Genomic DNA, 20,288 nt, shown 5'->3' on the forward strand with positions numbered 1-20,288 from the left:
TAATGCCAGACGCAAGGGAAACCGCATCGAGAACAGAATCGGTCGTCGGGTATAAAGTCGACGCCATCACCCAGTATCGGTTTACTCATTTCCCAAGGCACAGAAGACGGACAGCACCCAAGCCCACAAAACAAATCACAACCGAAGGGAACATCCAGAGGAAATGAACAAGAAGGAGACCGAAAAAGCAGATACGCCTGTGTATGAGGGATGCTACGGGGAGGTAGTAGAGAAATATAAAAAGGGGTACATGATGGTGAATCTTTATCGTGATGATCAAACAGGGGAGAAAGGAATCATGAGGCGGGGGTAGGGGAATGGAGGACAGAGGGGAAGCATGAAACTCTGAGAGCAAAAAGGGTTGAAGAGACTTTGCGAAGTTACTCCAAGCAAGGGAAGGAGCCGCACTAGAAACCCTCGGTCTTGAGTCATGGAGTTCTGGAATAGTTATGGGGAATCCAAGGCCTCCATGGACTCGGGATCGAGGGTCCACATGGCGGCGTGGTGACCGCCACGTGTAGATCTAGCGAGGAATAGAGTCGAAGTAGATGGTGCAGATCTCATGTGGGTCATGGTTCATTGCCAGTAAAATGCGTGTCAATTTTTTACATATCCATGGAGTCACCACCGTTGGCGAAGTTGAATCCGCCCTGCTGTTGCGTGGTGCCAAGGGCGAATCCAGTCTGTGTCTGCTGGGGAGCGACCTCGTCGATGTCGCCGGCCTCGTCCTCATCGGAGAAGTACTTCTCGATGATGTTGTACGCCTTCATGTAGATCTCCTCGTTGGCGTTGTTCTGGCAGTCGTGGATCTTCTCCATACCGCCGGCCTCTTCGATGAACAGAGCATAGCGGTTAACCCGAGCCTCACCAGACTGGGCAGCCTCCTTGTCCATATCGCCGACCTTGAGGATGTTCTCCAAGCCGTCCAGAGCGACCTGGATGATCTTGTTATCAGGGCAAGCCAGGAGGTCGCACAGGGGCTTGATGCATCCCTGAGACACGAGGTAACGGATCTGTTCGGGCTTCTGCAGACCACCGGAGGTGGCGTTGGAGATAGCCCAGCAGGCTTCCTTACGGGTCTTGAAGTCACCGTTGGCCAACAGGTTGATCAAGGGAGGGATGATGCCGGCATCGACAACGGCCTGGATCTGGCTAGAGTTGCCAGCGGTAATGTTGGAAATCGTCCAGCAGGCCTCCTTACGGATACCATCCTTGGTGGAGCTCAGCAGAGCAAGGAGGGCGGGGAGAGCGCCGCAGTTGATGATGACCTGGGTCTGGACGTCGTCACCGGTGACGATGTTACCAACAGACCGGAGAGCGGGGGTCTGGACAGAGGTCGACGCGTGCATGAGAAGCTCAACCAGGCGGCGAGGGATTCCGGCCTCAATGACAGCCTGGATCTTATCGTTGGCACCATCGGAGAGGTAAGAGATGGCCCAGCAAGCATCAATGAGGACCTCGTCATCAAGCATGTAGATAAGCTTGGCAAGAACAGGAAGAGCAGGGGCAATCTATAGATATATCGTCAGCGACCGCAATTTGTCGAGATGGGTTAGTTAACATACGTTGTTCCAGTCAGGCTGTGGCGTCTTGCCACGGCAGAAATTGCTCAGGGTCCAGGTAGCGTTGCGCAACATACTCAGCTTCCGGCCATCATTGATGAGGTTGAGAAGAGGACGAAGAGCACCGGCGTTGAGAACGAAATCGCGGCATTGAGGGCTGTCACCAGCAATGTTACCAAGGGCCCATACGGCCTGCTCACGAACATCGGGTTCAGGGCTGCTCAAGAGCTCAACGAAGATAGGCACGGCACCGGCCTCGATGACCACCTGGGTCTGCTGGGCGGATCCAGAGGCAATGTTGGTCAAAGCCCAAGCGGCTTCGAACTGAACAAGGGTGTGGGGGGAGCGGAGAAATTCAACAAAACGGCTGACGACGCCGGTCTCGATGACACGCTCAATGGGAGGGTTGCGCTCCTTGGAGAGCAGTTTGCGGAACTTGGTGGTGGCCTGGATCTGCTGGTCGATCTGGTCGGAGAAGACACCCTTAACCATCTCGGGGAGCTCCACGCTAAGCTAAAAGACAACCCATTAGCTAAACTGCATGAGAATGAAAACATCTTGGCTGGGCGGGATGATGAATTCCGATGATGGTCGTGTGCTCGCCCAGAGCTGGATGAGGGCTCGCCCCCCGGCGGCAAAGCGGTGAAAAGCTCGCAGAGACGCATCCGGACGAGCAAAACAGGATCGAAAACGGGTATGGAAAGATCCAGCGCTCGGTTGAAGGGCCGAAAGGGATCGAAAGATGCAAAACAAATGAAGGGACGCAGGAACAGCATACCTCACTCTCAATAGCGCTGGCCTCATCGTCACTCTCGGCAGCCGCTACGCCGCCGCCCACGCCAATGCCACCATCGCGGGTCTGAATGCCTCTCCTCTTGGCCAAATTCTCTTCTCTCTTCTGCTTTCTGATTTCAACCTGTTGTTCCTCACGACGACGACGGAGTTCGTCAGGCCGGAACTGGTTCCGGGCCTTGAACTGGGTGCGACGATGCTCGGGGATGTAGCGCTCGGCCATGGTTGCTTGGGACACAAGAGGGGTGAAAACAAAGCGCACCACAACCGGGTAGATTAGCTTGAGAGAAAGAAAGAGGGAGGAGAGCAGAAAGTGGAGAGCAGTAGCAAGATGGGGGGAGATGGGGAACCCAGGAACCTGAAAAAGGAGATAGAGAAAGAGGCTAGACAAAGGAAGCAGGACAAGCGCACGGCGAGATGGTGAAGGAGGGGAAAAAAGTGTTGATGCTTCCTTCGGAGGTGGGATTGGCCCAGTCACGGGACGCCGCTGATTTGCTGTTTTCGGCTCCGCCCGCAAGCGCCACTTCCGCCTAAGCGAAGTTGCCGCGCCTTTCTTTCTCTTTCTCCGTCTCTTTCATGCGTCTCCGTCTTTCGCTTCTCTGAAGAATGCCCCGGTTGGATTATTCAATTGGAACTGAGGTTGTTAGGAAGCCGAGAGCCTGCTCGTCATCTTCCGTTGACAGTCCGGGGCGGTGGTGTTGTTTACGTCCACCAGGTGCCGATCCGTTCGCGCGTCGATCTATCGACTCGCGGTTCAATCAACAGCACCACTTAGAAACTATATCAGGAATAGATCTCGGGCGCTTCGGTCTTTGTTCGCATGCGCTACGCACATCAGATTCCATCAATCGCGAAACAACTATGCACCCATGGACGATAACGTAAATCCTTGATCATGTCAGGCAGCTATTCCTCTCGCTTTGTGGATGTGTCCACGGCCCTCTCCTCGCAGGGCAAAGTCAGTATCATTGGCGTTGTGGTCGATGTCTTCGGTGGAGTCTGGAAGTCCCGGGGCTCTTCCAGCTGCATTACCTTCACGATCAAGGACTCGGGACTCGATAACGGCCATACGTGGGATGGCTTGAAAATCAAGTATTTTAAAGATAATGAGAGCCATCTGCCCCCCGTGCAAGTCCGCGACGTAATCCTGCTGCGAAATCTCACCGTTCGTGACACAGAATCTCAATCTTCAGCCGTGGCAAACTGACCCTTTCCTCGCAGGTGAAGCCATTCAAAGGAGATCCTCTAGGAGTCGCCGCCCACTACGACGATGTCCCGTGGGCAATCTTTCGCTTGGACCCGGATCCCATGTCCAGTCCTGCTCCCCTATGTGGCCCTTCAGACTTCGAGCCATCATCTTCCGAGAAGATACACGCTTTGAATCTGCTGAATAGCGCTGCTGCGGTCAATGGCTTCCGCAAAGCTCCAGCGTATGATGTCCCGCGTGGACCCAATGTCGTTCAAGCTGCAATATCAAATCCCAAACCGTGGGACCAGAAAAGGCTCACTCTTATCAAGGATATCGAAGAGCGGACGTTTGTTAGCCTCCTTGGGGAAATCGTCAAGATCTACACCAATGACAGTGAAAAGGTCCTCCTACATCTCACTGATTATACAATTAATGAAAGTCTGCAAGACCATCAACTAGATGATGGCGGCGATGAGGGCTACGGCGCTGAGGGAGATATCTATGGGTACCAAAAACGGCCCAAGAAAAAGTGGACAGGGCCGACTGGCCGAATGTCTCTTCCAATCACGTTATGGGAACCCCATGCATCCTATGCGCGCCAGCATCTCAAGGCAAACGACCTTATCCAACTAAGCAATGTCCATGTCAAGCGGAGCCGCATAAATGGGATACTAGAAGCCAGTGTCCATACAAACCGCACGAATCCAAACTTGGTCAATGTACACACCGTGGACCATCGGAAAGATGCACATGCCGAAGAGTTCATACAGCGTAAGACGGAATATTGGAAATCCAATCCCCGGAAGCGGGAAGCAGAAAGTGAAAACCAGCAGCCACCCAAGAAAAGTGCTAAGAAACAACGAAAGAAATTTCAAAAAGTGGAAGAAGGCCAGGTGCCTATAACAACCGCAAACAGCAAGCGGTATGCACCAAATGAGAATATCAAGGCAGGCAATCCGTCTGTCCCAACAATGTCCCTCGAAGCTATCCTATCCAACAAATTTCATGACAATACCTCATACGATAAAATTGAATACCGTCTCCCATTCCAAAATTTCTGCTATCGAACAACAGTCCGCGTGGTTGACTTCTTTCCCCCAAGATTGGAAGACTTTTCCGTCCCAGAAGACGCTTCTGATGACGAGACGGGTCCGGGAGACCCTAATCGTTTCATTAGATGGGAATGGCGATTCTGCATTCTCGTCGAAAGTGTCCCTCCCCCACCCGCAGGCCAAGCAAAGGAGCAGATGAGATTATTTGTAGCTGGCCCTAATGCAGAGTATCTGCTGGGGCTGACCGCAGTCGAGTAAGTGTGCTGACCCCTATATATTCAATGGAGACCTATGAATCCGATCTCTGACTCCAGTTTTCATATAGTCTCAGGCGAAACCCGCATGACTTGAAAGATCTGCGGGAGAAGCTCTTCATTATATGGGGCGACCTTGAGGAGCGCAAAAGGATGGCCTTGCATGATGGCAAACAGGACCTAGGCCCGGTTTCCTGCAGGCCTTTCAGCTGCTGTGTCCAAGAATATGGTGTCTTGTGCAGCCATCGCCCCGACACGGAGAGTACGAATAACGAGGACGATGAGAATGGCTGCAGCCACGATGACTGTTTCGGATGGGATAGGCGGTTTGCTATGTTTTTGACTACTATTGCGTAACATTTCTGCGGACCTTCAAGAAATACCCTTTTTTTCTTTTTGGAAAACAATTGTGGACACTAAGCCATCGACTAGTATCCATGTGTCATAGAATGGCAATGCAAAGTTCGGGTCTTTGCACCCCAAGGTCGGTTGCAGGAAGTTTAGAACTACAGTAGGGAATTCTACCCTTATTGACCGCCTGCCGGCATGATGTCTATTTACCTCCTTACTGTTGGAAGGCTTAGGCGCCCGTGTTCCCCGAGAATCTTTCTAGCTTGAATACTATTTATTACTTTTGGAATAACCATGGACACGACAGCTGACCTAATCGGTGTTGGGCGGGTTGGCTGTGTGATGCGCTATGGGGATGTCGCAGTGAAGACCGCAAATAAATGGTCAGTGCCTGACAATGCATCGGAATACACAACCCTTATCTACCAGCAGATGAACAGGACAAATGAGGAGGCCCTGAATCACGAGGGCCGCATCTATCGACATCTTGCTCATGTGGAAGGCGTTCTGAAACCGTTGGAGATCTCCGATACAGAAATCCGGATGCCGTATGTAAGCTACAGGTCTCTCGACAGGTACCTGAGTGCGAATGCGGCCATTGTAAATAACACCCAACACTTGCGGTGGTTTCGAAATGCAGCAGAAATCATCTTCAGAGTACACAGACAGCGGGTTCTTATTGCCGATATCGCAGCACGGAATTTCCTCGTCAACGCAGATCTATCGCTCCAGTTATGTGATTTCTCCGAATCAGTCATCATTCCGGTAGAACATGCTCTGGACGAGTTCATCTCGGAAGACTCTCTTTCTATGAAGTCTGATATTGCTCGATTTGGGTCCATGTTGTATGAGATCGTCTCTGGACGTCGTTATGAATTCTATGTGACATCTGAGATTGAAGCCGACTTGGACGATGGCGAATCAAAGACATACAGACAATGGCCGACGAGCGAGAAGTTTCCGGACACGACAGATGTGTTCTTGGGTGATGTTATTCGGAAGTGCTGGCTTAGGGATGGGTTTTGCAGTATGGATGATGTCTGCGTTGCTTTGTATTGCGCACATGTTCCTGGTGAAGAAGAAACCGATGCGATGCTGGACTGGAGATATGTACTTGGTATAGCGACCCCGGTGATGATCCTCACTATTGTTGTCGCTCGCCGTTTTCCATGGCAGAAGCTAGTGGATGCGCTGCCTTTCAACCGTGCAGGTGGATAAGGGATCCTCTTTGAGATGTGGAGGGAAACTGTGAAAATTCACCAAACACTGTAGCTTCCTATTAGGGATAGGTTTAATGACCTTTATCATATAATGCCACACATTTGGCTACGCTAATTTTGCTTAGGTGGGATAAGCTCGGTCTCCCTATGAATTGAGCTACCAGCCTAGTACTACTATTTGTCTTCACTGATTTACAAAGTGATTGGTCCCAAGTGAACGCATAGCCGGAATTGACACGAGATTCATTCTCAAATACAGAGAGATATATATATATATATACTATATAATAAGGTCATGGGATATCAAGTAACTGCAGGGTCTGATAGATATGTGCTATGAGAACAAACCAAGTATAAGAAGTGAATGGGCCAAGAGCAATTTTGGTTGGGAAAAAAAAAGGCAAAACCGGGAGACGATCCATCTTGCATGTGCAAAGTCATTACTTGGGCAGATCAGCGCTTGCCAATTGTTCACAGTGCTTGTAGGACAAGCGAGGGGAGGGAGGGCAGAAGGGGGGGTATTAGACCTTCGTTACTTTAACGATATTGGTATCGACGCCATGCGCGGCAGGATCAAATCGACAACTTGAACCCCAGTAGCAATCCTTTTTCCCGGGATCGGTGTGCGGACACCGATGTCCATATGTACATTCGGGGTCGTCGCAGTCCAATCCATACCGGCAAGGAGTCATGCGGGCGATGGCTGTCAGAATTGAGAGCTCGTTCTTGGTCAGTTTGCGAGAGTGGTCGTGCTGACAGTTGTCAACTGTACATTCGCCTAAGAGATAATAAAGATTGCAGAGTTTTAGTTTCTTCAGGCGATTCATGTCATCTCGTGGAATACTTTTGAAATCCAGCCGGTCTACTCGTTGACCGTATTTATTTCGTTCCACGATTTTCGGTCGCGCGGAAGCGACGGATTTCGATTGCACCACTTGGAATTCTCCTGGGCTTGGGGGTCTTGCCGATGTGGACGATAATGATGTACTGGCATTTGTGGAGGTATTGGTTGAGGACCTTGAGAGTGATACTGCACGCTGGTTTGGTGATGGGGTGAGAACAGGCGGTGGTTTGGAAGCCACCGCGGCTTTCCATGGGGCCAAGATAGGCGTTATCTTCGTATCTCGGAAGATCTCCGGAAATCGCGAGACTCGGTAGGATGCCTTGATACTGTTCAGGTCTTCTCCAAAGGGAGTGCCCTCGATCAGGGACACTCTTCCTAATAGATCAAGCTCGTCCAAAGAGTCTACCAGAATTTGGGCGTATGCGCTATCATCGGAGCACCCCAGGAAGATCTGGTGGCAGTGGCAGTTATATAAATTGAGTTTGAAGGCCTCTAGAGACGGCCGGCGGCAAGTCAGCGCGTATTTCCAAGCAGCGTATAGTTGGAGGCGCCAAAGGACATGAGGTCGCGATGCATACCTCCGATCTTCTCATGTGCGCTGTCCACTCCAGTATCCACGAGGTCGAATAGTGGATGACTATTGAAGCCTCTAGCAAATTCCTCAACTGACGATGGGTCGGCGGTGATCCCACCTCGAACACAGATCTCACCAAGGGCTTTTATGTTGACGTACATCCTTGCGATTATCTTGGGGATTTCAATGCCCGGAAAATTGCCGAAAACATAATTTTTGAGGGAGATAGAGAGCTTCTTTGCTGCGATCTTGCCACCCTCTTCCCCTGCTTGTAGGAATTCGTCCCGGAATAGTATCCCAGCCCCATCTAGAAGCACGACTATGAAGGGCTCGCGATCCTATAGGCCGATGGGCATTATTAGCACATATCAGGCCAGTGAACTGTAATGTCCCACCATAATGGCCTTGATTCGCGCGATCTGCTGCATTAAATCCATCTCATGGAGCTGAATATCGCGATTAAACCGCGTTTCGCGCTCATGGTCGAGCTTCTCTTGCTGGAAAGCAGATTCGAGCTCTGTAACCCGCTGCAAAAGTTCCTGGATGCATGGAGTGTAATGTCAACATGGAGGACTTGATGGTTTATGGTCCTGAGCGGCTACCTCGATCAAAATGTTCTTATCTTGCTCTATGGAGGCCAGCTGTTTATATCGCTCGAAATAAGCCGGGGCTGTCATGATGGACTAGATAAGGTTCGAGACTTGGAGATCTAGAGGGTAATCTGTGGAGCTCGACGGTATAGAAATAATGGGACCGAAGGGAATGGAGGGAATGGAGGGCAGCAGAGAGGGATGAAGGGGGATTTATGGAGAGGGAAAAAAATGACGGATCGGGCAGGCTGCGTGAAGCAATACGATTCGTCTGACTTTTTACTGTACATTCACTGGAGGAGAACTGCGGTGATCTACGTCCAGCAGCAGTTGATTCGCGTGGAAGATGCCATCAAGTCCCTCTCAACCGCCGCAAGAGGCGCTGGCCAGTCACAGCCGCCGTCGGGAGAGAGCCGGGGCTGAGTCAGCCCGCTGCATGGGGAACGCCGAAACCGCCTACGTGGAGATTCCCCTTCTTTCTTGCTCTTGCTGCAACTCATCTCTTTACCTACTACTTGCTTTCTCTCGGTTCGATCGCCTCTTTGGTCTTTCGTCCTTTACTTCCCCTCCCCTCCCCAATCCCCTTCCCTTTCTTCTTCCCCCGTTCCCCTCTTCGGTTATATCACAATGGGTCGCTTTGGTCTCTTGTCCCTGGCTCTCCTTTCTGTCCAGGCCTTGATTGGCGGCAGTCTCGCGGCGGTACGTTCCCTTTCTCCCGCGTGACTCGAGATCGTCTCACATTCAATTGACTTGCTGACACACTTCCCTACTCATTCAGGATGCTGTTGAGAAGGAGGAAGTTGCTGAGACCCCATTGCTCGCTGTGTCGGCGCACGCCTCCTTCCCTGCTTCCGAGATCTTTGGCGTCAAGCTCGTCAATGGCTACCCCACGGAGGCGCTGATCACCTTCAACAATGAGGAGGAGTCTCCTGTGACGGTGGCCTTCATTGGAGGCACCCTATCGGCCGTGGAAGAAGAAAAGAGCCAGATTGTTCGCAACCTGACTACCCACCGTTACAGCATTGAGATCCCGGCCGGTCAGCAGGAGAGCGTCAGCTATAGCTTCGCCACTGAGATGCACCCCCAGGATCTGCTGCTCACTCTCGCTTCGGTTATCTCGGACAACCAGGGTAATGTCTTCACTCTTTACGCTTACAACGGCACCGTCAGCGTCGTGGAACCGGAAACCAGCATCTTTGACCCCCAGATGTAAGGCACCCTCGGGCTTCCTTTTCGCGATTCAATGCTAATTGGCTCCTGATAGCCTCTTTCTGTACTTCTTCCTCCTGGCTTGCTTCTCCGGAGTCGTCTACTTTTTCTACACCGTCTGGATCGCGCCTTACTTCCCTCAGAAGCGCCGTTCTACCAAGGGTCCCGAGAACAAGTCGTCTGGCGCATCCAAGAAGGAGGCTCCCGCTGAGACTCCCAGCAGCCCTGCCGTTTCGTCTGCTACTACCTACAACGCGGAATGGATCCCCGCTCACCACATCAACCGTCCTGAGGCCAGGAAGGTTAAGGGTGGCGCGAAGTCTAAGAGCCGTGCCTAGACGGCTCTGCGGTGGCGAATTGATGGGTTGATTTGGAGGATATATAGGGAAGGGCTTGTTAGTCGGAGGGAACCTTAATTGGTTCTCTCAGCGACTCCGAAGTAAGGTTAGCGGACGAAGGAAAAGGTCACTGAAAATGTGACCGGCCTGGAGTTATTGCTGCCTTGGATTTGCGTGTACATTTACGTCAAATTGATATTGGTAATCGAAGCTCTCGCAGCTTAGCCTCCAGGGGATTGCCTTCACGGGAGCCCACATTACTCCATCAAATGGCGAATGAAGCTTGACAGAAGTGGCAGGCACGTGCTCCTTGACTCCTAGTCACATATATAGATACGCATACTGTGCCTAAACTCACAGCCGTCTCCACTCGTTGAATTCCGCCTCTAAATGTAATTTCAGTTCGGCGAATTTGTTCCCGAATCCCTTCCCACAGCGCCAGCAGACGAAGTCTCTCCGCAGGTAGCCTTCCTGGTCTGGTTGTCTCCGGACATCATCGTGAGCCAGCGGGAAGTCATCGATGTTGATGAAGAACGGGGTAGAAAAGCTATTGTAATGTTTCCTGTGTTTCACGCGGTCGCTATATCGGTCCACGGAGATAACATGAACATGCAAGTGATTCATGGAGGGATGCGCATGAATCCCACACATGATTTCTTGCTCCCAATCTCTCCCCGGCGGCAACTCATCCAGCGGCGGTTCTACATTCAGCGCCTCTTGTCTTGCCTTATCCTGTGCTGAGTGCTTCCCGTGTATTCGCCTCAGTTCACCAGCAGCGAGTGTGCGCAGCTTCTTCGTTTCCTTTCTGACCTTTTCCAGGAACTCGGCATCTTGGAACGCTTCGACGGGGTGCAGGCGGGTTTTTTGAGGATCGCGAGGAAGGAGAAGCAGGTGGAGGGTTGCCTTGGGGAACATATCATGGATAACGACAAAGTCGTCATCATAGTATACTACCACGTTGGAGGGGAATGATTCGGGTTTTGCGATGTAGGCGCCTAGGGCATCTCGGGGGCCTCCGATGGCTCGCTTCTTGGAAGTAGCTTGCTTGGAGGAGCTGGGATTAGAATGTTTGGGATGTTTAGATTTCGGAGATAATAGCTCTGTAACTGAGATGAGAGTTGTTAGCTGTGTCTGCAGCTGTTATGCAAGGAGAGTACTAAAAGCAAATGGTATGACTCAGAGCGTACAGGCATCTCTCTTCGCTGGCTTCTGCGGTTGTTGCGCTTCTGCAGGCGCGACAAGCTGTTCTGTTGAGCTGTCTAGCTCCAAGGTGGGTGATTCGGCCATCGCGATAATACTATTGTTTAGAGAAGGATGTGGTCGGTCAGTTGAGAGGTGAGATAAGGGACATTCATAGCTCCAGCCACGCGTCGAGGTATGGGATGCGGAGAGGCCGATGCGATCAGCGGCAAGTCCCCGCAGCCCTACTCAAGTCATCAAAGCGGTCTAGTGCGGGACAGCCAACCGCGGTCACAATCGCCCAGATCTCGGCTTCCTTGCTAGATACCAAGTGCACTTTTTGGATACCCTCAAAGGCCTCATTACTCCACGGGCGTCTGCTCCAGAATAATCACTGCCCAAGAATTATGGGCCCCAAGAAAAAGTCCGACGCCCGTGGAGGCCCCAAACCCGGGACGAAACAGGCCAAAGCCGCCGCCGAGAAATCGGCTGAGACGGCGAAGAAGGCGCAGGCCTCCACGGAAGAACCGAAGAAACCTTCGGTCAAGGAGGTCATTGGAGGCGCATCATGGACCGGGAAACTCCCGGTCAATATGCTCTCGGAGCATTGTCAGAAGCAGAAGTGGGAGAAACCTGAGTATACTATGGTAAGGTGATGCGGTGGGCAGATGGACGGACTTGGTTTTTTGTTCAATGCGCAAGCTGGCAATGCTAATGGTATTCTTGTACTGCAGATAAAAGTATCGGAGGGCTTTGTATCCTCCGTTATTTTGAAGCGTGTTGACCTCAAAACTCGAGAAACTATCACCCTTCCTCCCATGAAGCCCCCTCCGTCCCACAAGCATCTCGCCGCGCAACCTACGGCGTTGGAGGCGCGCCATTTCGCGGCAGCTTATGCGCTATTCCGAGTCTGCAACATGAAGAACCTGCATATGATGCTTCCGCCAACCTACAAGAAGCTCTGGAAAGAGGACTTTACGGATATCAAGGCCGCAGACACCAAGGAGGGGAAAGGATGGATGTACGAAGCAGACCCATTCCTTGCCAAGCAGGAACGAGAAAGTGCCGCTGCGGATCTGGAGAAGAAGCGGAAAGAACGCGAGAAGACTCAGGCGAAAGCCGCCGAGCGGGGGGTTGACTTGGGCCTGGGTTCTAGTGGCGACAACAAGGGAAGGAAAATCTGGTCGCAGGCTCCAAAAGTCGACCTTGGGGGTAAAGTGCGCCGTGAAATCGAGGGAATACTGCGGCAGCATGCTATCTGGAATCCTTACAATGTGGAGATTCCGGAAAGCGAACGCAAAACTATTGTCGAGGAACTTACTCGACTGGGATTCCGGCGCAGCCACGTTGAGGAGGCGACGAGCACATGCAAAGACCGGGAGGAAGTTTTGGAATGGCTTCTTATATACGTTCCGGAGGATGATCTTCCACGTTGGTGTCTACCAGAGGGATACTCGGCCGGTGTGAGCCTTGCTAGCGATGACCTTGCAAGGGAGGCGAAAATCAAACGACTGGCCTCCATCGGCTACCCTGCCGACCTGTGTTCGCGGACTCTAGACAGCAAGCAGGGCGATGAGCTTGCAGCAGCTGAGTTCCTTCAGAACACACTGGTTCATGGATCAAATCTTGCTACAGACTCTGCGCCCTCCGGAGAAGAAGATCTATGGGCAGAAGAGCAGGAAACATTGGAGGCCATCTTTGGAGAACGATACTCCAGGATATCGCCTAAAGTTTGTGAAATCAAGGGTGAAGGGTCCAACTTACCGGAGTCTATTACCTTCCGTTTCCAGAGACCTTCTTCGCATTATCCATCAGCTGTGCCAGTCATCTCCCTCCTGGTCAAAGGCATCCCTGCTTATATACGACTCAGTGCTATACGTCAGGTGGTGCGGTACTCTGAGGAGAACTTCTTGGGTGAGCCTATGATATTCAATATATTGGACTGGCTGGAGGTCCATCTGCCGGAGGTTATGGAGAACCCAGGGAAACTCCGGGATATTTCAACAGTCTCCGCTTCTCCAACAGCTACTGGATCTGTGTCTCAACTACCTGTTCGCCAATCACGCAGGAAGGGTAGGGATGTCAACTGGCAGCCGGGGTCGCCGCAGAGCGTTTCACTACGAGAAGCCTGGGAAGCCAAGCAGTCAACCAAGGCCCAGCAAGACATGACACGGAAGCGGGAATCCCTTCCAGCCTGGAATACACAGGAGGCTATCATTCGTGCCGTGAATACGCATCAGGTTACAATCATCTCTGGAGAAACGGGTAGTGGAAAGAGTACCCAGTCCGTCCAATTCCTGCTCGATGACTTGATCAAGAGAGACCTTGGCGCTGCCGCCAACATCATCTGTACGCAGCCTCGCCGAATCTCTGCCTTGGGTCTAGCCGATCGAGTGTCCGACGAGCGATGTGCGTCAGTAGGTGATGAGGTTGGATATATCATTCGAGGCGAGTCCAAGGTCAAGTCGGGCACAACCAAGATCACATTTGTTACAACTGGTGTTCTGCTCCGTCGCATGCAATCTGGCAGCGGTCCTGACGGCAATGTTGCGAGCTCCCTTGCGGATGTCACCCATGTGGTTGTGGATGAGGTGCACGAACGGAGTCTTGACACCGATTTCCTCTTAGCCTTACTAAGAGACGTTTGTCGCTATCGGAAAGACATCAAGGTCATCCTCATGAGTGCCACTCTTGATGCTGACGTCTTCATGAACTACTTTGGTGGCCGTCAATCCGTTGGATTCGTTAACATCCCTGGGCGGACCTTTCCTGTGGATGACTACTACTTGGACGATGTTGTCCGTGACACTGGGTTCTCTCCCGATTTCAGTGAAATGGACTATGAAGGAAACGTCGTACCTTCTGCACAAGCTGAAGAGTCCTTTGGCAGACTTCTTCGCAGTATTGGCATGGGCATCAACTACGAATTGATCGCCTCCACGGTGCGATACATAGACGCCCAGTTGGGCGATCAACCTGGAGGCATCCTCATCTTCCTGCCGGGTACCATGGAGATTGAAAGATGCCTGAACGCTGTGAGGAGAATCCCCAATGCCCACCCACTCCCACTTCATGCATCACTCCTCCCAGCCGACCAACGCCGCGTCTTCCTCAGTCCCCCGAAAGGCAAGCGCAAGGTCATCGCAGCAACCAACGTCGCCGAAACGTCTATCACAATCGAGGATATCGTGGCGGTCATCGACACGGGTCGGGTCAAGGAGACGAGCTACGACCCCAGAGACAATATCGTCCGGCTACAGGAGGTATGGGCATCCCAAGCCGCCTGCAAGCAACGACGTGGTCGAGCCGGTCGAGTCAGGGCCGGTTCCTGTTACAAGCTCTACACGCGCCAGGCCGAGGCGAACATGGCGCATCGTCCAGACCCCGAAATTCGTCGCGTGCCCTTGGAACAGCTGTGCCTATCTGTCAAAGCCATGCAAGGCATCAATGACGTCTCCACGTTCCTCGCCAACACACTCACCCCGCCAGAGAGCACCGCTGTCGAGGGAGCCCTAGACTTCCTGCATCGCGTCGGAGCTCTTGATCATGACAGACTAACGGCCCTCGGACGCTACCTGTCCATGATCCCAGCCGATTTGCGCTGCGCCAAGCTCATGGTCTACGGTTCCATCTTCGGTTGCATCGATGCCTGCGTCACCATCTCCGCCATCCTCACCGTCAAGAGTCCCTTCGTCTCCCCACGAGAGCGACGCGAAGAAGCCAACGCCGCCAAAGCCTCATTTTCCAAGGGCGGCGAGGGCGACCTCGTCACAGACTTCGTCGCCTACCAACAATGGTCCGACCGGGTCAACGCCCAAGGCTACTGGCAAACCCAATCCTGGTGCTCCGAAAACTTCCTGTCGCACCAAACCCTCCGCGATATCTCCTCCAACAAATCCCAACTCCTAACCTCCCTCAAAGACGCCGGTCTCCTCCCAGTCGACTATTCCTCCCCCTCTTCCGAGCCAGCAACAAGCAACCGCTGGAACCGCAACGCAAGCAACAAAGCCCTCCTCCGGGCCCTCATCGCCGGCGCCTTCCAACCCCAGATCGCGCAAATCTCCTTCCCCGACAAGAAATTCGCCAGCTCCGTCACCGGAACTGTCGAAATTGATCCAGACGCCCGAACAATCAAATACTTCAACCAAGAGAACGGCCGCGTCTTCATCCACCCGAGTTCCGTCCTCTTCTCCGCCCAATCCTACCCCAGCTCATCTGCATACCTAACCTACTTCACCAAAATGGCCACGAGCAAGGTCTTCATCCGTGATTTGACCCGTACGTTCCCATCCTCATCCTTCTCCCTCCATCTATAAGAATACTGACCAGACCCAGCATTCAACGCCTACTCTCTCCTCCTCTTCTGCGGATCCATCGACCTAGATACTACAGGTCGCGGACTAATCGTCGACGGCTGGCTACGTCTCCGTGGCTGGGCTCGCATCGGTGTCTTAGTCTCCAGGTTGCGTATGATGCTGGATGAGATTATCGCGATGAGAATCGATCAGCCTGCTTCTTCTGCTGTTACGGTGGGCAGTGGGGCTTCTCAGAGTGGTGGCGGTGGTGATCGAGCAAGTATTGCGGATCAGGTGGTTGAGGTTGTGAAGAGGTTGATTGAGTTTAATGGGTTGGATCAGTAGAGGTTCAGTATCTTGGAGGTCTTTCTTTTTTAGTCTTTTTGGATATACTAGGTCCTGGCCTGCGGGAAGTCCCCATTCCAAGGCGTTTCGAATCCCCTTGATTAGCACCATGTAACGCATTTCTAAAAGCATATAGTTAGAGACATCCTGTATAGCTGAAGAAGTCCAACGCTGCTAAATGGCTCCGTCAAGCAGTTCTTAAATGCTTCAACCAAGCACACCAAAGGGCTATTTCAAGCGCTTTAAAAGGACTCAGCCAAGTACTTTTAAAGAGGTTAACCAAGTATTCTAAAAGACTCAACCAAGGGCCCCAAAGGACTTTATCAAGTGTGCTATTCAAAGAGAGCTCTATCGAGCGGTTCCAAAAGGCTTCACCAAGTATCCCAAAGAAGTTGATCAAGAGTGCTGTGCTCTAAAAGACCCTATCAAATATCCAAAAACATAGTGATTAATTCCGATCTACGTACAGTCTGAATCGTATATAAAGATCTCGTCCAGACCTACAGTGACAGTCTGAATATACATTCTGAAGGAACTATCCAAGCTTTTTTTTTTTTTCTTATTTCCCTCCCCCTACCTTTTGACGGGGTGAAGTGGTGAGTACTAGTAGCAATATAATAACTCATTTCATAAGTAAAGACACGAACGGATGATAAAGCCAGATTTATAAGATCCCTAGATTAATCAGAAGCCTTTTCCGCTGTAAAACTTCCCTTGCCCAGGACCTGACCTTGTGTTTCTCAGCACTGCGCGCTTTGAAAATGAGGTTTGACGGAGTAGAATGTGAGTGGTTGAGTGATTGAGTGAGGTTTTGGATAGAGTGTATATTGAGATAGCGATGAGGTGATAAAAGTGTGGGTGAAAAGTTATGAGACAAGTGTGATGAATTCTAATTGAACGACGGATACTACAGGAGTCTCAGGGCAAATGCCGAAGAGATAGATCCAATTTCATTAATTTCTGCGCCATAAACCTGGATGATAACCCACAGAACGAAGCTTACTGTAACAGACGAAGAGAAAAGGTCATTTCCAACGAGACAAAGGAGATCAGGCCGGGGGGGGAGTTATGGCGATACTCAGCCGAATTCGCCGTCCGTCATAAGGTCCTGCGAATGAAAGCAATATTCCAGAGGTCGTGGCGGTGGAGGAAAGAAATGGAAAAAGAGACATAACGACATAGGAGAGAAGCGAAATGTAAAGGAGGGGATAGTAAAAAGACAGCCATCAACCCATTAACTCCCGAACCGTCCGCATGATTTCGATCGTCATCCGAATCATTAAAAGAAAAAAGTAATGGGAAACAAAAACTCCGCCTCCTTGACATCCGATTGCTGGTCATAAAAAGGAAACGAGAGAATGTGTAGGGCCTGGTCCTGGTAAGCGTCATAATGGTTAGTGGTATGAGATTCTCGCGCCCTCCAGGTTGCCCTTGATCGGGGGGTTTCTAGTATTATCGGTTGTCATAACCAGCCACGGGTCGCAGAGCAGTATGGCAAGCAAGTCCCGCGCACAGCACCTAGACATATTCGCCACTGCATATGTTTCGTGGGCAGGACCGAGAGAAAGGTGAGGAGCGACGACGGTGGCCGACTATTGGCGCTTCCAGTACTGTGCCGGTTCAAGAGACGAGGCATTGTCCCTGGTGGGCTCTGGCGGCGCAAATCCTCTTCGCATCTCGTTTTCGACGAAGAGGGAAGCACGTTTGTAGCGTTTGTCCGAGTACTTCTCGTAAATGGAAGCGTGGTGTTTGCGCGGGATTTCGCAGCATTCGAGCATGAGGGAGATAAGCGGCAGAAGCTGATTGTAAGTGTACCCAGCATAGTGAACGTGCGCGGGGGTCTACCAGATTGTTAGAATGGCTTCCAAGGGAGTCAGTATGGCCTCCAGAACATACCCAGTTGCCCTTTCGCAGCATCAGCCTAGCCAGGCAGTGGGCGCCAGCAGCAACAAAGCTCGCCGGGCTTCCGACAAAGCGCTCATCCATAATGGTGATCTCCAAAAAGTACTTGGCAAGAGTGCGAGTCTCCAGGTCGTAGTCGTCAGCCTTGCTGATCCTCCGCAAGAAGCTCATGGGACCCGGCCACCCCAGCTCGAATTGCAACATACTCAGCATGAACCTCTCTGCCTTGAGAATCTCATCGATACTATAGCCTCCATCAACCATGTAGACGATCTCCTGCACGGACGGGCAGTTGATCTCCTCATACTTGGCGGCGATGAAGATGGCAGTGGCGCCCACAAGCTGAAGCTTGCCAAGAGAGACAATCTTGCAAGACAGAAAGCGGTCGATATAGTTGACGCACAGAAAGAGGGTCTCTGGGAGCAACGAGAACCGATGGTGGACCTGCACCACCCAGTCCATGAGCACCGACCGCATGGACCACTGGATTTCGGCTTGGTTATCCATGTAATGGGCATTGGGCAGCATCTTGATCTGTCGACAGGGTCAGTGGCGACATAGAGACGATGGGATCTTCCCACTGCAAGTACGTACCTCCTGTTCTCTCATGTACTCGAAGATCTCCTCACTGTATTCGGCAACCATGCTGGTATCCCAAAATTCATCTTCGATATCTTCATCTGTTCGCGTAGCCTCCACAACCTGCTTCGCCAGAGCCAGTTCACGCCTCACCTGCTGGTTGAATTTCGGGAAAAGGACTGTGGTGGCACCCCCCGTGGTGTTGTCGCCACGAGAGCGGTAGGAGCGAGCAGTGATATACCCATCGTCTTCTTCATTGTCGTCCTCCTCATCCCAGTACTCTTCCGGCTCCGACTGAACCGGCGCGTGAGAGCCCGATGCAGAGTCGCGATGAGGCTTCGCGACGCGGCTGGGTTCAGTGACCTCAGCCGTTGCGGGAAGCTCGCGGGTCTTGGATTCCTCTTTACGATCCTGAACTTTACAATGGTCATCGTCGACCTTCGGTAGATCCTTCTCTCCCTCATCGACTTCCGAGTCCACAATAGAAGACTCTTCAGTCTCCTCCAGATGCTGTGTAGCTTCCTCCTTTACGGTGGTTTGTTTCGCAGTCGCGGCGGAACTCTGTGACAGAGAGCCCCTGTTGTTCCCCTCTTTTGATTCAATGTTGGTTTCCTTGGATGTATGTTCGCTTTTTTGGGTCAATGGCTCCGATGCGTCCTTGAACACTGTGGCTCGCTTGTTCAAGGTCTTTCTGGTATTGGCAGCCTGCTGCTGCATGGCTATCTGCTTGGAAGGCTCGATGGGTTTCGAATTAGGGACATTGTTCAAGAGGCCCTTCATGCCAGCCATCGACATGGGCCGCTGAGCTGGCTGCGACAGAACACTGGGCTTCTTTTCGATGATCAGCGCCGCTTTCTCCGCTCCCTTGGTCTGCTTTTTGCCCGCCAGTGAGATGTCATCGCGGCCCGCATGAACGGGTTTGGCAGTGTTGCTGACATCGCCAAACGCAGCTCGCTTGGAGGCGTTCTTATTAGCGCCGTTTTGGAACATGGTGGATAAGGCGGGAGTGGATTTGTTTTTCTGGTGAAGGGTTTTGCCGGCAGCGAGAGGGAAGGGGCCATTCTCGTCGCCACGGACGCGAATTCTCTGGGGCTGGACTCGAACTTCGTGTTAGCTTAAAAAAACGAACCGAGATGCGACATCTGTGAAGGGATCATCGAGGCTAGCCCCTCGTTGCGCGTCGAGTATCGTAGATATGCAGCCCATGTTTATACGCCGATTGGGCGGGAGACAGGCAGGAAGAACGCGCAATGACAGGCACATACCTTTGCATCCATCTTGACGAAGCGAGGCGGTAAGCTGAAGCCTCCAGGATCGTGGGGAAAGATGCTTGGGGACCGGTGGGTGGTTGTTTACTTCTCTGCGCCCTGCGCAGGAGTAAGTCGTCGCAGCTAAAGTTATACTAAAATGCGGCCCCAAACAAACAAGACCGCGCCAAGGGCTAGACAGATAGCGCCAGACGACGGGGCTCTGCGATGAGATTGGCTGCCACCGAGGGGAGGGTGATCGGACGATAAGGAAGAGAGAAGAAAACAACAAGTAACACCAGCACATCAACAGGAAAAGAGGTTCGGCGGCGAAGAAAGGGCAGGCCAAACACAACAGCGAGAAGCGTTCTCAAGGGCAACCAAGCATTGCCCAAGACAGTCACTTCCTTACTTGGTTACCGTCAACAACTCCCGCGCTAGTCCGCTTCGGGGGTTGCTATGGCATGCTTAGGTCAGCCGCTGTTTGCCTGGTTTGTCTGCCCCGGGAATGGGTGACATCATCCAACGCGTCTTCCCGCCAGCGCATCAATTCCCTTACGAGCCAGCTTCATCTCCAGAATCGAGCAATAGCACGTTCTAAAAGGTGTTTACTAGGGAGAATTGTGCTGCGATTATATCCCGGAAGTGCTACTGAGCAAGGACTATGGAAGTGTGGGACAATGGGCCCTGATATTCCGCCGTGGCCTTGACGCGCCGGTCATCACGAAGCCGCCGACCACCAAACGCGTACTCACGTGACCGAGCG

At 52.1% G+C, this 20,288-nt stretch overlaps 8 protein-coding genes across 8 annotated transcripts; 4 read left to right on the forward strand and 4 right to left on the reverse strand.

The window, feature by feature from the left end:
• Positions 1-605: 605 nt before the first annotated feature.
• Positions 606-2,577, reverse strand: BO94DRAFT_589817 (karyopherin alpha; the record flags this gene model as incomplete). Its single annotated transcript, XM_025615970.1, has 3 exons — positions 606-1,511; positions 1,566-2,075; positions 2,341-2,577. 3 exons carry the CDS (start codon positions 2,575-2,577, stop codon positions 606-608), a joined length of 1,653 nt encoding a protein of 550 aa, XP_025463192.1.
• A 386-nt stretch (positions 2,578-2,963) lies between these two features.
• On the forward strand, positions 2,964-5,451 carry BO94DRAFT_578623 (telomere-binding alpha subunit central domain protein). The gene is made up of 3 exons (XM_025615220.1): positions 2,964-3,519; positions 3,576-4,849; positions 4,921-5,451. Exons 1-3 carry the CDS (start codon positions 3,250-3,252, stop codon positions 5,204-5,206), a joined length of 1,830 nt encoding a protein of 609 aa, XP_025463193.1. The 5' UTR covers positions 2,964-3,249; the 3' UTR covers positions 5,207-5,451.
• A 49-nt stretch (positions 5,452-5,500) lies between these two features.
• Positions 5,501-6,297, forward strand: BO94DRAFT_501447 (uncharacterized protein; the record flags this gene model as incomplete). Its single annotated transcript, XM_025609433.1, has 1 exon — positions 5,501-6,297. A coding segment is annotated over exon 1 (753 nt), but the record flags the coding sequence as incomplete, so codon positions are not given.
• Positions 6,298-6,717: 420 nt separating this feature from the next.
• Positions 6,718-8,735, reverse strand: BO94DRAFT_569211 (CCCH zinc finger protein). Its single transcript, XM_025614728.1, has 4 exons — positions 8,441-8,735; positions 8,234-8,377; positions 7,843-8,176; positions 6,718-7,756 (listed from the first exon to the last, which is right to left on the reverse strand). The coding sequence occupies exons 1-4, from the start codon at positions 8,513-8,515 to the stop codon at positions 6,942-6,944; spliced, it is 1,368 nt and encodes a 455-aa protein (XP_025463195.1). The 5' UTR covers positions 8,516-8,735; the 3' UTR covers positions 6,718-6,941.
• A 188-nt stretch (positions 8,736-8,923) lies between these two features.
• On the forward strand, positions 8,924-10,356 carry BO94DRAFT_539365 (putative translocon-associated protein, alpha subunit). Its single transcript, XM_025612691.1, has 3 exons — positions 8,924-9,127; positions 9,207-9,637; positions 9,693-10,356. Exons 1-3 carry the CDS (start codon positions 9,056-9,058, stop codon positions 9,973-9,975), a joined length of 786 nt encoding a protein of 261 aa, XP_025463196.1. The 5' UTR covers positions 8,924-9,055; the 3' UTR covers positions 9,976-10,356.
• Positions 10,330-11,262, reverse strand: BO94DRAFT_560217 (DNA 5'-adenosine monophosphate hydrolase; the record flags this gene model as incomplete). The annotated part of the gene is made up of 2 exons (XM_025614131.1): positions 10,330-11,073; positions 11,215-11,262. The coding sequence occupies 2 exons, from the start codon at positions 11,260-11,262 to the stop codon at positions 10,330-10,332; spliced, it is 792 nt and encodes a 263-aa protein (XP_025463197.1).
• Positions 11,263-11,490: 228 nt separating this feature from the next.
• Positions 11,491-16,059, forward strand: BO94DRAFT_525861 (RNA helicase). Its single transcript, XM_025610328.1, has 3 exons — positions 11,491-11,801; positions 11,889-15,432; positions 15,490-16,059. The coding sequence occupies exons 1-3, from the start codon at positions 11,562-11,564 to the stop codon at positions 15,792-15,794; spliced, it is 4,089 nt and encodes a 1,362-aa protein (XP_025463198.1). The 5' UTR covers positions 11,491-11,561; the 3' UTR covers positions 15,795-16,059.
• Positions 16,060-17,386: 1,327 nt separating this feature from the next.
• Positions 17,387-19,552, reverse strand: BO94DRAFT_560219 (cyclin family protein; the record flags this gene model as incomplete). The annotated part of the gene is made up of 4 exons (XM_025614132.1): positions 17,387-17,635; positions 17,691-18,230; positions 18,291-19,367; positions 19,541-19,552. 4 exons carry the CDS (start codon positions 19,550-19,552, stop codon positions 17,387-17,389), a joined length of 1,878 nt encoding a protein of 625 aa, XP_025463199.1.
• Between the last annotated feature and the right edge of the window lie 736 nt (positions 19,553-20,288).

Source organism: Aspergillus sclerotioniger, assembly GCF_003184525.1.
Source record: "Aspergillus sclerotioniger CBS 115572 chromosome Unknown BO94scaffold_34, whole genome shotgun sequence".
Lineage (NCBI taxonomy): Eukaryota > Fungi > Ascomycota > Eurotiomycetes > Eurotiales > Aspergillaceae > Aspergillus > Aspergillus sclerotioniger.

Bases quoted from the DNA above. Each gene is read 5' to 3' on its own strand.
- BO94DRAFT_539365 (XM_025612691.1), top strand. From the start codon at position 9,056: ATGGGTCGCTTTGGTCTCTTGTCCCTGGCTCTCCTTTCTGTCCAGGCC. The intron at 9,128-9,206 runs GTACGTTCCCTT...CTACTCATTCAG, and splicing joins TTGGCGGCAGTCTCGCGGCG to GATGCTGTTGAGAAGGAGGA. The intron at 9,638-9,692 runs GTAAGGCACCCT...GGCTCCTGATAG, and splicing joins AGCATCTTTGACCCCCAGAT to CCTCTTTCTGTACTTCTTCC.
- BO94DRAFT_578623 (XM_025615220.1), top strand. From the start codon at position 3,250: ATGTCAGGCAGCTATTCCTCTCGCTTTGTGGATGTGTCCACGGCCCTC. The intron at 3,520-3,575 runs GTTCGTGACACA...CTTTCCTCGCAG, and splicing joins TCCTGCTGCGAAATCTCACC to GTGAAGCCATTCAAAGGAGA. The intron at 4,850-4,920 runs GTAAGTGTGCTG...GTTTTCATATAG, and splicing joins CTGGGGCTGACCGCAGTCGA to TCTCAGGCGAAACCCGCATG.
- BO94DRAFT_569211 (XM_025614728.1), bottom strand. From the start codon at position 8,515: ATGACAGCCCCGGCTTATTTCGAGCGATATAAACAGCTGGCCTCCATA. The intron at 8,378-8,440 runs GTAGCCGCTCAG...CCATGCATCCAG, and splicing joins ATAAGAACATTTTGATCGAG to GAACTTTTGCAGCGGGTTAC. The intron at 7,757-7,842 runs GTATGCATCGCG...GGCCGTCTCTAG, and splicing joins CGCACATGAGAAGATCGGAG to AGGCCTTCAAACTCAATTTA.
- BO94DRAFT_525861 (XM_025610328.1), top strand. From the start codon at position 11,562: ATGGGCCCCAAGAAAAAGTCCGACGCCCGTGGAGGCCCCAAACCCGGG. The intron at 11,802-11,888 runs GTAAGGTGATGC...CTTGTACTGCAG, and splicing joins AGAAACCTGAGTATACTATG to ATAAAAGTATCGGAGGGCTT. The intron at 15,433-15,489 runs GTACGTTCCCAT...GACCAGACCCAG, and splicing joins CTTCATCCGTGATTTGACCC to CATTCAACGCCTACTCTCTC.